We start from the raw sequence: 17,093 nt of genomic DNA on the forward strand, positions 1-17,093 counted from the left end.
ACAAAGGGAAATGCAAAGTCCTGCACGTGGGAGGAATAACGCTCCCCACAGAAGACAAGGCTCATGGGATCTTATAAAGGTGTATGAAAATCTGATTTGAGGGAAGAGGAGTAAAGAAGATGGACCCAGACTCTTCACGGCAGTGCCCAGTGACAGGCCAAGAGGCAACTGGCACAAACTGAAACACAGGAAATTCCACTTAAACATATGATGTTTAAAATTTTATTCATTTTGTATTTTATTCAAAATGTCAACAGTGGTCAACCACTGCAACAGGCTGCCCAGAAGGGCTGTGGAGTCTCTAGCCTTGGAGATGCCCAACACCTGACAAGGCATGACCCTGAGCAACCTGCGCTAGCTGACACTACTGTGAGCAGAGGGTTGGACTAGACTATCTCCAGAGGTGCCTTCCCACCTCAAACATTCTGTGAAAATAAACCCTACTCTAATAGCTAGCTCCTATTTAGTCACCTGCGCCTTCCTCCCATGTCACACAGCACCTGAGGTGTGAAGACAATAATTCAACAGTAGAGCACTTCCTTCCACTCCAGAAGCTGCACGGGAATTAATTAGTTGAACATGTAACAGGCAAGGAAAGCAAGGAAAGAATGTAGAAATGTTATTTTCAGCCTGGGTAGAGCTACTGCATAGACTTGTCTTCCTCATGGCAACTGAAATAAGGATATGCACAATCCTTTCCTAAGAAGCCTTAAACTCTGTTAGAGACTCGAGATGCATTTGATATTTATTATTATTTCATCACTTTGTTCCGCTAAGAATTAATTTCAAATGCACATACAGAAAAAGACAACACTGTCCAGCATTTTGAGACAGTGGATGACAAAGACTTAGGGATCAATTTCTTGGGAGCGCTTGTATAGCCTTCCACATTTTAGACTTTGAATGCACAGCAGGAACAAATAGCCACCTATCTTCAAGTTTCTGAACACCTCCCTGCATGCAGGTGCACATACCCAATTCTCAGAATTCAAAAGAAGGGGCTCACACATCATTTGCCTCTTACTAGATAAACATCTTCATTGTAAGGATGAAGACCTCTTTCCTGCCATCATCCATCCACTGAAAGTAAATTTAATGAGTGTGATCCTTTTCTTTGAACCTAAGCAGGGAGCAAGACCAACCTATTCATCACCACAGGCAAAGGCAATATTGCCCCTCTACATTCACACGTAATTTACCATGTTATGTCATAGTTATCAGAAGCCACAATGGAAAGCCACCTTAATGACAAATCAGCTGTCTCAACAACGGTCTCATTTGTCCACAGTTCAAGCTGTGCCTAATGCCATTTACAGTGTCACAAACACTATTCAGTTGTCTTGAACAGGCCAAAAACATTAGCAAGAACGTACCTTTCAGACCCCAAGAAAATATTAAGTCCTTGGAGACCACAAACAACAGGTTCACATGTAAAAAAATCTCTTTATGACTATGACATACATCATCTAACAAGAGCAGTGAAAATGGAATTCCTTTTACCTCTGTACCTGGAAAAAAGTTGAGATGACATCACCTTTTCAGTAGTTATTTCATTAAAAAAATTCCTAAACTTAGGTATTAAGAAACTAGATTCACTGTCACACTTCCTTACACAGAATGACACATTACTTACTTAGATGATGAATGAAAGCTACACTATTCTAAGTAGCAGTTGTCAAGTTTTTTGCTGAAGAAAACACCCAACTAATTCTTAAGAGTCCACCTAACTCTTCTGGAGTTAGGATAACTCCAAGCAAAACCTTTCAGTAACTGTGACAAATAGCATAAATGTTAACAAATGCTATCTGTCTCAACATACCTCATACACTGCTTGCATAGTAGCTATAACAAGCACCACTTACCACTGAACAGAAGGGAGTCCCACAGCACCAAATAAAAGAAAGAAGAGATTTATGAAATACTATTGGCAAATAAAAGAGAATCATGTATTCTTCATGTGCATCTAGATAAAGTCTTCATTCTAAAAGGATGCTGCTCTCAGGATTTGACTTATACTCCAAGATGACTGAAAGAAGAAAGCACACCACCCCACACAATTCTTTCAGGAGTGTATGGATTAGAACTAAAGTAAGAGCAACACCCAAGTTGATGTTAGCACTACAATGAAAACAAACCCAAACACTACAGAGATAAAACGTGTTTGTGTGATTCCTTAAGAAATCAAGGATATAGAAATAAACATAGAATCATAGAATGGTTTGGGTTGGAAGGGACCTTAAAGATCATCTAGTTTCAACCCCCCTGCCACGCGCAGGGACACCTTTCCATTAGACCAGGTTGCTCAAAGCCCCATCCAACCTGGCCTCAAACACTGCCAGGGAGGGGGCAGCCACAACTTCTCTGGGCAACCTGGGCCAGTGTCTCACCACCCTCACAGGAAAGAATTTCTTCCTAATATCTAATCTAAATCTCCCCTCTTTCAGTTTAAAACCATTCCCCCTCGTCCTGTCACTACTTGCCCTTGTAAAAAGCCCCTCTCCAGCTTTCCTGTAGCCCCTTCAGGTACTGGAAGGCTGCTAGAAGGTCTCCCCGGAGCCTTCTCTTCTCAGGCTGAACAGCCCCAACTCTCTCAGCCTGTCTTCATAGCAGAGGTGCTCCAGCCCTCTGATCATCTTTGTGGCCCTCACATTTGGTATAAGCCACCTATTTGACAATGACAGATCATAGCCAGATTTTGAATGATATGACACAGGTCATTTTCAATTGTTAAAACCTATTTGCTTTAAAATAACAGGGTGTTGCTGAGAGTTGGAGAAGCTTCACCAAAGCAAGCAAGACAGCATGCAAAAGAAAAAAAAACAAGAGATGGCCTCAAATCTGACAATTAGTAATTAGAAACAAGAGCTTGGAGTTACAGTGCCACTCCAATGTCAGTTCAGTGTGCAGCCTATGTTAGAGAAACAAATCTGTTAGGAACTGTAAAAAAAAGTAACACAGAAGAAATCAGAAAATAATAGCATGCAACTGTATTAAGGGAAGAGAAGGGAAGAGAAGGGAAGAGAAGGGAAGAGAAGGGAAGAGAAGGGAAGAGAAGGGAAGAGAAGGGAAGAGAAGGGAAGAGAAGAAAAGAAAAGAGAAGAGAAGAGAAGAGAAGAGAAGAGAAGAGAAGAGAAGAGAAGAGAAGAGAAGAGAAGAGAAGAGAAGAGAAGAGAAGAGAAGAGAAGAAAAGAAAAGAAAAGAAAAGAAAAGAAAAGAAAAGAAAAGAAAAGAAAAGAAAAGAAAAGAAAAGAAAAGAAAAGAAAAGAAAAGAAAAGAAAAGAAAAGAAAAGAAAAGAAAAGAAAAGAAAAGAAAAGAAAAGAAAAGAAAAGAAAAGAAAAGAAAAGAAAACCGTCTGCAGTCCCCTAGTTTTCAAAGCAGAACAGCAGAACTTCAAAGGGCTCAAGGAAGGGCAACAAGAACAATCAAATTTCTGTTGTTCTGTACAACAAACAAGCAGGACAGGAGAGACAGCCTAGAAGAGTCAATTCTTGTGGACAAAGTTCCGTATCATTTTGAGTATCATGGCACAAGCAGACAGGAAGATTCACTGCCTCTTCCAGTACAAGGACTGAAAGGTAACACCATCAAATAAACCCAGCAGGAACCAGGATCAAAACAAGCAAAGCCACAGGAGGCAGATTTGTGGAACTTGCTAACCATTTATGCCGTGCACTCTAAGAGTTTGCATGGTTCAAGGCAGGGCCTGGACATACATTGTGGATTAGGCAATACAAAGGAACCACTTCTGACTGAGTAATTCCTCTGAGCTGAGTACAGCTGGCATTTGGGAAAGCACTCAGGAGTGCCATATGCCCTAAGATTCTGATTGTGGCCACCTTTGGAGAAAGAACTGAATTAAGTGGACTCTTCAGCTGATGAAGCACAGCTCCAGAATTTGAGGAAAATAAATTGTTATTCTCCTCCCAATGTTGTTGTTTAGACTATTTCAAAACAAATCCTTTCTATCTTCAACAGGGTCTCTACAGACAGAAGGGTTGGCTAACATGGACAGAATAAGAGGAGCACCATGTCTGATCAAACACTTCTACTGCACTAATGCTTGTAACACTCAATCAGGAATGCAGGACCTACAGGAAGTACAGGAATATAACCCTGACTGTGGGTACGACAGCAGGCAAAATAAGTACGCGTGGGGAAGCCCCTGCCCCTCCCCAGTAAATCCCACACAGCCAATCTGAAGCAAGTGGGAAAAGTGAGCAAAAAGAAAATGGAATCAAGAAACTGAATTTTAAGAGAACAGGTACATTGTCATAAAAATGCCTATAGACAATTTTGAGCATTCATTACTGCCAGCCAGCACGGAGGTTGTACCTCAATAGCTTTTGTCACTATCCAGTGATGAATCTAGGCCATCTGCACTATCATAGCATTCAGTAAGGTAAAACAATGTTCTTCGTTTGTGGTTTGTTAACATCCTGTATTGTTATAATCTGACACTGGCCTTTTGACCTAGTAGCGGAATTTCAACTTTCATTTTACCGAACATTTCTTAAATCCAGAGACTGAGAGTACTTTGGCAACAACTTAGTTTGCCAGTGTATATACCAGCCTCTTCCCCATTGCAAAACAACACTGAAAACTAGAAATCTTTTGCCTTCAGGCTTTTCCTACAACAGCTAAAATGAGAAAGAAAAAACAAACAAAAGAAGACCTGATTGCACTAGTCTTCCTCAATAGATAACTGCAGATCTGAAACATGTAGCCTGCCTCTGTTAGAGCTTGTTTGTAAAAAGTGAGCAATAGAAATGCTGAGAGGATTCCCCCTGTGGCCGATTCTCAAACTGACAAAGACCTGACAAAGAAAACTATATTCAGTCCCCTACAACACAGTGTACGATGAGAGAAAAAAAAAAAAAACAGGGAGGTTTTTTGCATGTGAATGTGCACTCTGAAGTTAACAGCATTGTGGTTATCATCCTGAGACAAGATAGCATTGCCTTAAAAGCCAACATTTATTAAACACACTGTACACTGAATGAGGGTGGCTTTTTTTCATTAGAGTTTATACCACAAATAAATACACTCAAGTAACTGTACCTGAAGACAAAGAACAGAGCACAAGAACTGAATCCCCATCCTAGTGCTGCTCTCATTAAACAACACTGCATCACAACACGGCAGGCATCCAGTCTGTCTAGAGACATACGTACAGGAGCGCCTACACAGACCATCTAGACATCCTAGAGGGACCATAATAGCAGTTAAAAGATACAGTGAAAAAACACAAGCTTTAAAATTAACAAGATGATCTTCTGAGAATTTCCAAGGTCTTAACCTATGCAAACAGAAAGGCTGAGAAGCCAGAGAGAGCAGCACTAGCCAAAACAATATATCAGGCAGTTGTATTTCCTCCATTTAGAACTTTTCTTGCAGGGCTGAAAAGCTATTATGGTTGTGAATCCATCCCCAAAAGTCAGCTGGTGTTTGCACTCTCAAAGTCTGAAACTGGCAGCTTCCCATTCTGGTTCTTGCCCATCTTGCCAGTATCTAATCTGCCTTTCCCGATCGTTACAAACCCAGGCTCAAGTCCGTCCCTCTACCATACTCCAAGCTCACCACCAACCATGCAAAGAAGCAATCTGGGCAAAGACACTGTCTGCAGCTCAGGTAAATTCCTCTGAAAAAGCACTTGGGACCTAAATCTATCTACTGCAGTACTAGAACCTTAAACTGCTAACAACTTTTTTAAAGAAATGCATGTCTGTCTTCATCACAAAGTAGTATGTCAAAGATTGGTCTTATTCGGGCAAGATATGAAGTCATCTGCCATTTAATTGTATTTGCAGGACATGTGGTGGTGGTGGGGAATGAAGACACATAATCTCTTCGATTTATAGATTAGAAAGCATTTTGCTAAGCTCATCCATCCCAACATGGTTTTGCACATGCATGACGACAGCAGTCACTGGCACTGGACAAAGGCATACGAAGTTCCACTTCAAGAATTACTATTACAGCCTTTCCTACTCGTTTATTTTTGTTACACAACTAACAAGCAATATTTAAGAACAGAGCTGTGAGCTCTATATCACCCAGTGTTTCACTTCAGATAAAATGCAATAACTGTGTATTTCAGCACAGTTACTTAAAATTTCTCTAGAGAAACTCAGAAGTGGTCTGTGATATATTCCTGAAGTATTTGAAGGAGAAATCAAGGCCAGAGTTTGCATGGTGGCAGCAAATGGCTTAACAGGCTTTCATGTGGGGTTGTTTACTGGCTATTACATAAGCATTTCTTAAACTATTGACACTACTCACCGCCCAGTACAGTCAGGCTCCAGTGAGACACCACAGATTGATTCTGCCCTGAAAACATGGAAGTATTTACTTGCCTTTGAAAGGAAAGTATGGAAGAAGCACACTTATCACTCCGTTTTGCTTTCCCTTTTCTTAAGCAGATAAACACACAACATCTAGGTCCATAACACATATTTCTTCCTGGAAATCATAAAGGTCAAGAACTTGAAGGACCTATTCAGTTTTGCACCTATATGCCAACAAAATCAGTGGGCCAAACTCCCAGAACTGTGTCTCATCAGCAGTGCATTTGTATTGGTCTCTACAGCTCTTCACCTAAAGAGAAGTGTGAAAAAAAACTAGCAGAGGTTAACACTTGTGTTATTTTGTGGGTATATAAGGAACACTTCTAGCAGGTTTGGTGTACATTCAACTAAGAGGAAATTGGTAACTGAATTTTTGATACTGGCAACACTTCACCGTGCAGACAGCTCTTAAAAAATCCATTTGGATACAGAAGGAAAAAACAAACAAACAGGACTAATCACCTTTGTAAATGTATGCTGGGCCTACTGAAGATGGATACTGCACAAAAAGAAGCCATTCAAGTTCACCCAGAAATCTTGCAAAAATTCAACCCTACTTAGTTTACATCAAGCTGTACTCTTACAGTAATTCACTTTCTCATTCAGACTTGCAATCACCCCAAACTTTACTACAAAACAAAAACACTGACTCTGAAGTTCATAACCTTAGTAAGTTTACTTTCTGAAAAGGAGAATTTTCTTTTAGAATTCTGTTGCTCTTCTTCATGTGTAATGAAGAAACTCTTGTTCTTGTAACGCCCTAACTGCATTATACTTACAATGGCCAGCGATTAAAGGAAAAAAGCTAGGGATGGTCAACATTTACCACATACTGTTACCTGACATTTTAGTAATTTCAGATTGTTGTTCTGATAAAATTCTGTAGCAACTTCTTCACCAATAATTGCGACAGTATAAAAAGTAAATTCTTGAAGACTACTACTCCAACACTCAAATATAATTCAAACATATCAAATGATCCATCTCTGCCATATACATATTCCCAACTGTCAACTCTTTTCAGATCATTTTAGTTAACCCTCTAAAACCAAAAGACTTTCTTTAAAAAAATAAACCCACTGATACTCTTGCAGGAAAAATTAATTCTAAGAATTACTCACTTTGGGTTTTTTTTTTGTCACTTTCTCCTGAAACAGTGAGAACGTCCCCTAATCAGGGACAATATTCAGCTAGTTAAAACCACTATTCCAATCCAATATGGCAAGTCCTTGCATCCTCTTTTACCCCTTGCTTCATTTCTCCTTGTCACACAAGCCATCCAAAGGATACTTTCCCACATCCTCCTTTATCATCACCATGAGATACCACATGCATTGGTGAATCAGCAAAATTCAGGCTATAATCCCATCAGATGCAAGCAATAAAGAAAAAACATTTAAAGCTTTCTCCTGCTTTTTCTTATCTTTCCTTATATACACAGCCATCAGGTTACTCCTATATTTAAATAATAATACATGATGGAATTCATTACATTTATTTGAGAACTGTTCTACTTGTAGTATCTATTAAAAATGTATTGCAACATGGAGACACGGATTACTGGCTGTAATCCAGATATTGCCATGGTTGCTCCTGCTCAGCAGAAAATACAGCAGTCACCTATTCAATAGGTTAGAGATTTTGAGTTTTAGGATCACAAGGACTTGGGAAGCAAGTGCTCCATTTTACAGGGTGTATTAAACTCACACAGTTTAATGCTATTTTTTAAAACTGTTATTCTTTTATTATTAACGTAATACCTTCAATAAAATTAATTTTCCATTTCTTAAAGGCAGGCAGGATCATGAACCTCTGCTACTGCTTGACTGAAGCGAAAGACTGGGAAATGGCTGAAGAAGGAAAGAAGTGTCTACCTCTTTTTGATGGCTTCAAATCAGACGAAAAACAACCGCCCCTCAATCCTTTATTGAAATCTTCACTCCAACATGCTTACATGAGTCTCCCTACTGAGTGGAATAAGAATACTAAAGGCTTACTTCCCACAGGTTTTTGCTTAGAACGAGGAGATCTGCAAACAGAGGACAACTTCTGCTATTCCAAATTCTTTAAAATGGGCCTAGAACACAGCTAGAAAGAGTTAAATGAACAGACCGTGATCACAAATTGATGGTTATCACCTTCATCAGACATAGGAACTCTGCTGCAGTTCCTATGACTCTACTGACAGTAACCTTGTAAAAGCATTCTCCTATAGTAGGAGTCTGAAAAACACCTGCACATGAACTAAAGTATACCAAACAAGACATTCACAGTGACTCTAGCTGAATATGACTTTATTCTGGTGAAGGAGAAAGGAGGCAAGCACCTTGATCAACAAGATGCCTAATACCTCAATGAAACCAAAACTTCTCTCCAAAATCCACCAGTCATCAGGTTTGCAAGGGAGGGGGGGGAAAGAGAGAGATGCAAGCTTTCAGTCCAGAAAGCCACACACAAAAAAAGAGCCTAAACTGAGAGGAGACAGATCCTATGTAAAAACTTTTCCAGACTTTGAAGTCATACAGATCAGGGGTTTAGTCAGCGTGTGACATTTACTTTTACTCATTTTCTATAAGAGAAAATGAGCCCTTATTCTTTATATTAGGCACAAATACTACAAAAAGTACAAATGATCCGCTAAAAGAACAGCAAGACACAAACACTCTTCTCCCTTCCCAGCTCCCTGATCCACAAATATTGTTTCCCTTTAACATATTTGCTTTACTGCTAATGAATCTTCCTTGAAAATTTAGGTGAGGCTTTTAAAGTGTTCCTTAAAGCTTTTCAGGTACAGTGCTTCTTACAGTGTTTTTCTTATAACGTTTTAGTGTAATGCTATTTTATTTAGAAAGAAAATGACCTATAAATCAACTAACCCTTAATAATTGTGCATTAAAACCACAACCAAACCGAACTAAAAACCCCCCAGTATTACATGGTCACAGAATCAATCAGGTTGGAAGAGACCTCAGGGATCATCGAGTCCAACCATTGCCCTGACACCACCATGGCAACTAGACCATGGCACTAAGTGCCATGTCCAGTCTTTTCTTAAACACCTCCAGAGATGGTGACTCCACCACCTCCCTGGGCAGCCCATTCCAATGTCCAATGACCCTTTCTGAGAAGAAATGCTTCCTAATGTCTAGGAACCTGAACCTCCCCTGGCAAAGCTTGAGGCTGTGTCCTCTTGTCCTATCACTAGTTGCCCAGGAGAAGAGGCCAACTCCAACTTCACTACAACCTCCCTTCAGGTAGTTGTAAACTGCAATAAGGTCACCTCGGACCCTCCTCTTCTCCAGGCTAAACAACCCCAGCTCCCTCAGCCGTTCCTCGTAGGTCAGACCCTCCAGACCCTTCACCAGCTTGGTCGCCCTCCTCTGGACTCGCTCCAACACCTCAACATCTTTCTTGAAGTGCGGGGCCCAGAACTGGACACAGTATTCAAGGTGCGGCCTCACCAGTGCCGAGTACAGAGGGACGATCACCTCCCTAGACCTGCTGGCTACACTATTCTCAATAAAGGCCAGGATGCCATTGGCCTTCTTGGCCACCTGGGCACACTGCTGGCTCATGTTTAGCCAGCTGTCCATCAGCACCCCCAGATCTCTTTCCACCAGGCCGCTTTCTAACCACTCTTCCCCCAGCCTGTAGCGCTGCATGGGGTTGTTGTCACCAGTATCTTCCCCAATACTTTTTAAAGGCAGGATTTTGGGGGTTCAGCATTGGCAGCACTACTTTATCCTGTATGATTCCAAGGCAATTTAAATGAGTAATTTCATTTCCTGTTAAAATGCAATCAACTCTGTGGTGAAGCTGGGAGGGCCAACTAAGTCACTCTACCTCTGAATAAAACCCTAAGTAATTCCTTGCCCAGTAAAAAATATGAGCTCAGATTGAGCGTAGCTAATGAAATCTGACCAGTGCAGAAGTCCAACACCATACAGAGAGAAGTATTACTGCATTTAGAAGTTACATCACAGCAGCATATTCTCATCTGAAAAAGCTATCCATCTCTGACAGTATATGAGCCCCTGAGCATACACTGAACTACTGGTTTGCTATAATTTGACAGACAGCACTTAAGTGAAAAAAAATGCAAGTAAGAAAAACCTAATTTAAAAAAAAAGATGAAGACATTTTAAACACAAATCTATTCAAATGCAATAGTACCACTGGGAATTGTCGAGGGGCTTATACCATCACGTCAGCATACCAACAACACAAAGGCCACTGTACAGCCGACCTATGGTCTCACTAGAACCATGACCACGAACGTTCTGCCTTTGTCCCTGGAGATTCAACTTCTTTCTACTACTTGTGGTCAGATTTGGCTTGTCTTGCACGTACACAGTGAAGAAAGAATAACCCATAAGACCAATCTAACTTCTTTGGAAACTGCTCAGCTAGCACAGTGAAGATTAAAACTTCTAAGCAAGACAGAGTCCCAAAACTTGAGGTATAATGCAAATATTAAGTTGTGTGTTAACATTAACTGAGTCTGTGCTGTTTCTGGGTTTATCAATACACTCAAAGCCATCTCCCCCTCACCTGGCACATCCAATAAAAATGGTCGAAACAGGATCCGTCGCTTTCTCCTGTTGGACCACAAAGCCTGCAGCAAAATGTTATGGGAAAATTAATCACTCAAACTCCTGTGCACAATTTATTAAATAGTGTATATTCAGATGCCACCCCCCCTTGAAATGCAAGCCTCTTTTAGCCTTTGAAAACAACTAACAGATAAAGATCTGATTCCAATTACACCTAGACTACAACAAAGAGCATAGTTTTGTACGCTACGGCCTATAAAGGACTTAAGAGGAAAATGTTCTTAAAAGCTCTATGGTCAAAGATGTTTGGGAGCTGGTTACCTAAACAGTGTTAGTTCTTCAGCAGACCTATCTGCAAACTTGCTGAAAAATTTGACAGAATGCTCAGGCTTGCCTTTTTTTAAGTTCTCCAAGACTTGCAAAATCAAACAGCAGCATGCTGAGCAAACGATGTAATAATCCAGTGCTGGCTGTGTTGTATTTTAAGCACTGATGCAAAAAAAACCCAACACTCCAGCACAAAGGAAGCGCTTGGAGCAACCTCTGATCTAAACTGCTAAAAACTACTTCAGAAAGGAATCAGATTTGGAATCTCAAATTCAGTGCTTCCAAATGCATTCCCACTGAATATTTTATAAAGAAGAGAGAAACCTCAGTAATTTTATAGACTTTACATAGGAAACACTGAATAGTGTTGAAAACAGTAAGCAACAATTACAAACAAAAACATGTCTTGTGCTCACTATTGAGGTATTTCTTACTACTTTACCCAGACAAAACATGTTAACTTGAACCAAACAACTAAAAACCATGAATAAAATGACCTAACTTCATAAGCACCCTGGAGAAAAGCTGACAACCCAGTGCTCAAAAGCTCACCTCTACAGTCATAACTCCTGTTTGAAATTGGTTACTATCAAGAATAAATACAAGAGACAAAAGATATAGTGCCAGAAAAGGTTTCAAACTGCACAGATACTACATATTGCAAGCTGCAATAGCTACTAGGACTTCTGTATGACCATACATATTAAATGTTTGTACTTATTTCAAAACCAGGAAATGAAGACCAAGATACCCAGGAGCTGGGATCACACTGCTAATTAACACCAGTTTAATGGTCAGCAGACCATCAGACACTAATAAAAAGAATTATAGTAATGGACTGTATTTAGTCGAAGCAAAAGCATATTCTAACCAGCTCTGAAGAGATCCACTCCCCCTCAGATTACATGATCAGAATGTGTAAAGCAGGTTTCCACGTGTAGTTTTATATGCAATGGCGGGTGAAGTAGTTAGTTACCCACCAGTCTTGCTCACCCTGAATGCTACAAAACTTCAAACCACAGCACCGTGCAAACCCAGAATTTATTCCATACAGTTTCAGCAACTAAATTCACTGGACAAAAGAACCGTGTTTCATATGCTGCTGGAGACTTCTGGGCAGCAGGGGGAGTATTTGGCTCAGAACTACACTCAAAATGAAGACAACTACGGATTTTAAACACTGCACATTGCATTCCAAAGGTGTCAGCCAACAGATCCCTGAAACAGAAAAGAAAATTCAGCAATATTATGCAAGAGTTCAGTGTCAAATGACTGCTTACTCTCAACTTCGGTACTGTGATACATACCACAAACTGCGGTGGGTTAGGTATCAGTAAGAAAATCTGTAAATACTTTAAAAAGCAGTGCATTCTCATTATAAGCTAGAGAAAAGTGAAAGGCGCACACAAGGGAAAAAGAACAGCATTAAGATATACAGTAATAGAAAACACAGTTTAACATCCCAAAACAAAGAATCCTGCTGGAGTTTTTTTCATAAACGTCTTAAATTTGATGGTATGAAGACTGACTTATGCACCTAAGCTTCCACTAAGTGTCTTTGCAAAAGATGACAGGTAAAACCACCTTCAGACAGGAAGCCAACTTTCTTCCTGTTGTTTAGTCAACAATTACTAAAATGAGAATGCTTCTTTTTTCTTCGCTTAAATAACGCCACAGGATTTGTGGAAGGATAAATATATAGAGATAAACAAAAAATGGGTAAATTATACATCTTTAGAACAAGATTTTGTGTGGCAGTAGTATATTCTATGGCATATTCTATGGGCGAGTGGGAGAGCGCATGAGGGAAAAAGTGTTTCATGCAGAAAGCACAAAGAGAGACTGCAAAAGTGAGTGTGGGCTTCTCTTACACCAGTGAATGTAGGTAAAATCCCTCTTGCTTTATAAAAATTCCAAAGTGTCATCAGGGGAGGAAAAACAAAACTAATGATTCTTGCCATACAGGTAGAACATATGAAAAAATGTGTAATAAAACCTCTTTTAGATGACGCCCCCATCTTTTTCCCCCCTCAGAAAGAAGAGTATAAATACACTAAACAGCTTAATGACAATTTACCAGCTCTCATCACATATCACAACTTCAATACTAGCATACAGATAATCAGAACACTGACATGATGTGCAAAGTACTGATCTTCAGCTGTATTTCAGCAGTAATGCTTATCACTGCAGCTTATGGAGCACCTCTATCAACAGAGAGCCTTCTTAGAGCTTTAATAAGAGATTTACAAATCCTGGAAAAAAGCAAGGACGTAAGTGGTTGATTTTCTTTTATTGCAAGATCCTTTTCTATTTACTTTTTTCTATGTATTTTATCAGAAAAAAAAAACTTTTTCTCCCCCTTCTCTACAGAAGATTCATCTTGACCTTTACACACCAAATGAGAAACAGGTGAGTTTAAATTTTCTGTTTTCAGAAGGATTTCTACAGTATGGCTAATTTAAAATTACATATTATTGAGTTACACCAAACCAATTCGCTTATCAGAAGGGCGGATACAAAAGATAAATCTGAACAGTTTGGATTCAGTGTAGGGAGTACAGTTTCTTAGACACTTCAGCTTTTGATTTGTATTCTCAAACATTAACACGCTGATACACAATATTACCTCATTGTTCTGTACAATATGTAACACAAAATGAATCCTCCCTATTCATCCTGCTTACATTCATACACTGTTGAATTTGCAGCAAAAAATGTTTTATGAACTATTTAAACATTGTGTAAGATTTGCAGGAGGCAATACTGTTGTGTTAACAGTAGCACAGGAACAATTTTGAGAACGAAACTAGACTTAGATATTGCTTTATTTAATCTATTTCTATATGAAATTGCCCATATTTTATCTAAACTAGACGCAGAGCCACTAGTAGGTTCTGTTTAAGAGGTTATAAGTCTTCTATATCCCACCAATGATCAAACTCAGTTATGCTCTACCTAATTCTTTTCAGAAACAAAACTTTACCATGCAATTCTGGGTATATTAGCTATATATTCATGTTTTATTGTATTTAGTTAATACCTAAGACTTAGTTCCACAAGAATACTATCATCGTGGTCGCTTCTTTCTAAAATATTGCACATCAGAGTGTAGGCAGTGTTCCAAGTACAGCTTTACCACAGACATCATCATTGACAGGCTGCTGATGTGTACTACTTTTCAATTCAGTGTGCAAGTAGACAAACGAACAAGAGCATCAAGTTATTTAGTATTGGGAAGTACTTAAAATCTTTACGCAAGTTATCTGTTAACTACTTTGAACCTCCAGTTAAGTTGTTAATCCAGAAGAATTCTCACTGAACAGTAGTTTTGTTTCAGCAAAGATTTAAAGCCAGATTCTGCAACCACTTCCTTATCTGAGTCATTTTTCTCATATGCTGGCAACATCAAGACTATCTCAGAGCTGCAGCGCTTAAATGCAAACGTATGAGGCTGATTAATAACCTATTGTCACTGAGAACCTGAAATAGCCTGTAAGAGTGATGTGTAAAGTTATTTATCGTACTCAAAAGCCAGATCAGATGCAGACATTAGATAGAGCAACCAAAGTGCATTAACTGAAGATGGCTCTAAAAAGGCCACTGCAAAACTGACAGATGCTTTGACTATTAACCCTTTTGCTAAGACATGATTTCCACATGACAACCAGGAGTAAGGCTTGGTTTAGGAGCAAATATGACAGCTTCATGTTCCCAAGAGATATTCCAACACTTCAAGTGTCCTATAAAGACTACTCACTTTTGAAAAGCTACAATAATCTACCATAGAACTAAGGCCATATGTAACATCTTACAACACAACTTTAAAGGGAACAAATGAACTATACGTTGTAGAAAACCAACAGCTTAATTCCTGATACAAGGATAAAAACAATGGGCAATTGAGAGTTTGTTAAATTAAATCAATTGTCTTCAGGAAACAAGTGTTGTTTTTTTTTTTTATATATATATAATGATTTTGCTGACTGTTTTAGGAGTGCAGCTGGCAAACTCTACAATGTTACCTGACAGAAATGGGCACCTTGGAGAACGAAATTGAAGATGAGGATGTTGATAATCTTCGAAATATCCAAAAGAATCTCCAGAGTCTTATGGTAGGCAATCTTTTTATCCAGTTAAAAAAAAGAAAAAGAAAAAGAAAATAAGTGCTTCAGTGTTAGTGAAAAACAATGCCAGAATCAGTGTTTTTATGCCTCAAGGTCTATGTGTTATCATCTCTTGTGAATACAGGATTTTATATAAAAATATCATAACATTAAACTATATGACAACATCTATTTGCATGATAATCCAATGCAGTAAAACAGATTTGAGCCCTACTAGTTGTACAAGTCAACATGTAAAAAAATATGGCATTTATTTTCTTTACTGAATCACGCAAGGCATCTTACGCTGACAAAAACTTGCTTTTAGGACCATAACAATCATTTACACAAGCAACTGCTTTGAAAACTGTGCCATAAATTTATGACTGTAAAGGACCCAACAATGAATGAAGTACACCTTGATACACCACATAAACAAATTCCATGGCTAAGAGATCCTTGTATCATTTTAGAAATCCTGTTCAGGCTAGAAATTAAGGTTTGCCTCTGCTGCAGTATTTCTCATAGACAGTGAATGTGTTTAGCTTGTAGTATTTTTACATTTACAAAAATCTTCTTTATAAGCAGCTCCTTCATCATACATCCCTTAACGTTTACCAACTGAAAAAAGCCAATCCCCTGAAATATTAAGGGTTCTTTTTTCTTAAAAGAAAAACTTAACACACAGGAGTTGATGTATTATTGCTAAAACTAGCTGGCAAGAGAGCTATTACCAATCAACTAAAATATCTGTATTGCAGGACCTAATTCCCCAAGGAACTGGATGCAAGATCTGTGAAGCTAATGACAAGAAAAAGTTTCCTGCATTTCACCAAGAACTGAGCAACTTTCTGAAATCTATGCTAAAATAATCAGATAACAATTTTTATTTTTACTGCTACATTATTTATTTAAATATTTAATTATGACTAATTTATGTATTTTGCCCTGTGGCTTACTAGCTTGCTGTCCATTTTGGGACCACTGTATGTTCTTAGTCTGGGTGATAAGACAGTCTGTTCTAAGATCACATTTGATCCTTTCTGTAAGCCCTACGGGCTCAAAATGTACTTTGGAAAACTAATTGGTTCTCACTTTGTCAATAGAGAAACAACTATTTATTGAAAAAGCTATTAAGAGTTACTTGTAGATTATATTTAATAAATTTCATAATATAAAAATCAAGTCTAGAGTCTTCTTTGTTAACTGATACTTTTTAATTGGTGACTTACTACTCTGCTTTTTTTTAAAACACAATTAAAAAAAAAAACAAAACAAAACAAAAAAAGCATTTATCAGTATACAAGCATACAGGTACCTGACTCAATGCAAGACACCTGCAGATAACCTTTTTAAAGCCATATAAAATACCAGTTTATGCTGGCACACAGCACAAGGTATAGAAGTAATAGTACCAAGTTGCTTCCCCCAAAAAAGAAACCCAAAACCCCAAACTGTTTTTGCGAGCTGCCCTACTTAGCTACACAGGCTTTCTGCCATATTTTTTGCAGGACACGTAAGCAAAACACGTAGCGCTCAAAAATCTTCAGAGAGAAGGAAACATTATGAAAACAGTAACACACCTGAAATAATAACTATGCAGGTAACTGAGGTACCAGTGTCCCAGAACATTTACATGGCCAATGCCTTCCAGCAACAACTGACATAAAATTGACAATTAATGTATAAATCCACATGAACAAATACTGCCTTAAGTATTCACAAAAATCTTTTTGTGGAACCTCAGAAATGTGCTTACTTC

At 38.7% G+C, this 17,093-nt stretch overlaps 1 protein-coding gene across 1 annotated transcript; it reads left to right on the forward strand.

Moving 5' to 3' along the window:
• The first annotated feature begins 13,360 nt into the window (after window positions 1-13,360).
• LOC137665129 (interleukin-15-like) lies at window positions 13,361-16,203 on the forward strand. Its single transcript, XM_068403944.1, has 4 exons — window positions 13,361-13,498; window positions 13,599-13,637; window positions 15,221-15,340; window positions 16,093-16,203. Exons 1-4 carry the CDS (start codon window positions 13,361-13,363, stop codon window positions 16,201-16,203), a joined length of 408 nt encoding a protein of 135 aa, XP_068260045.1.
• The last annotated feature ends 890 nt before the right edge of the window (window positions 16,204-17,093 follow it).

The sequence above is a fragment of the Nyctibius grandis genome, chromosome 6 (genome assembly GCF_013368605.1).
Source record: "Nyctibius grandis isolate bNycGra1 chromosome 6, bNycGra1.pri, whole genome shotgun sequence".
Taxonomy (NCBI): Eukaryota; Metazoa; Chordata; class Aves; order Nyctibiiformes; family Nyctibiidae; genus Nyctibius; species Nyctibius grandis.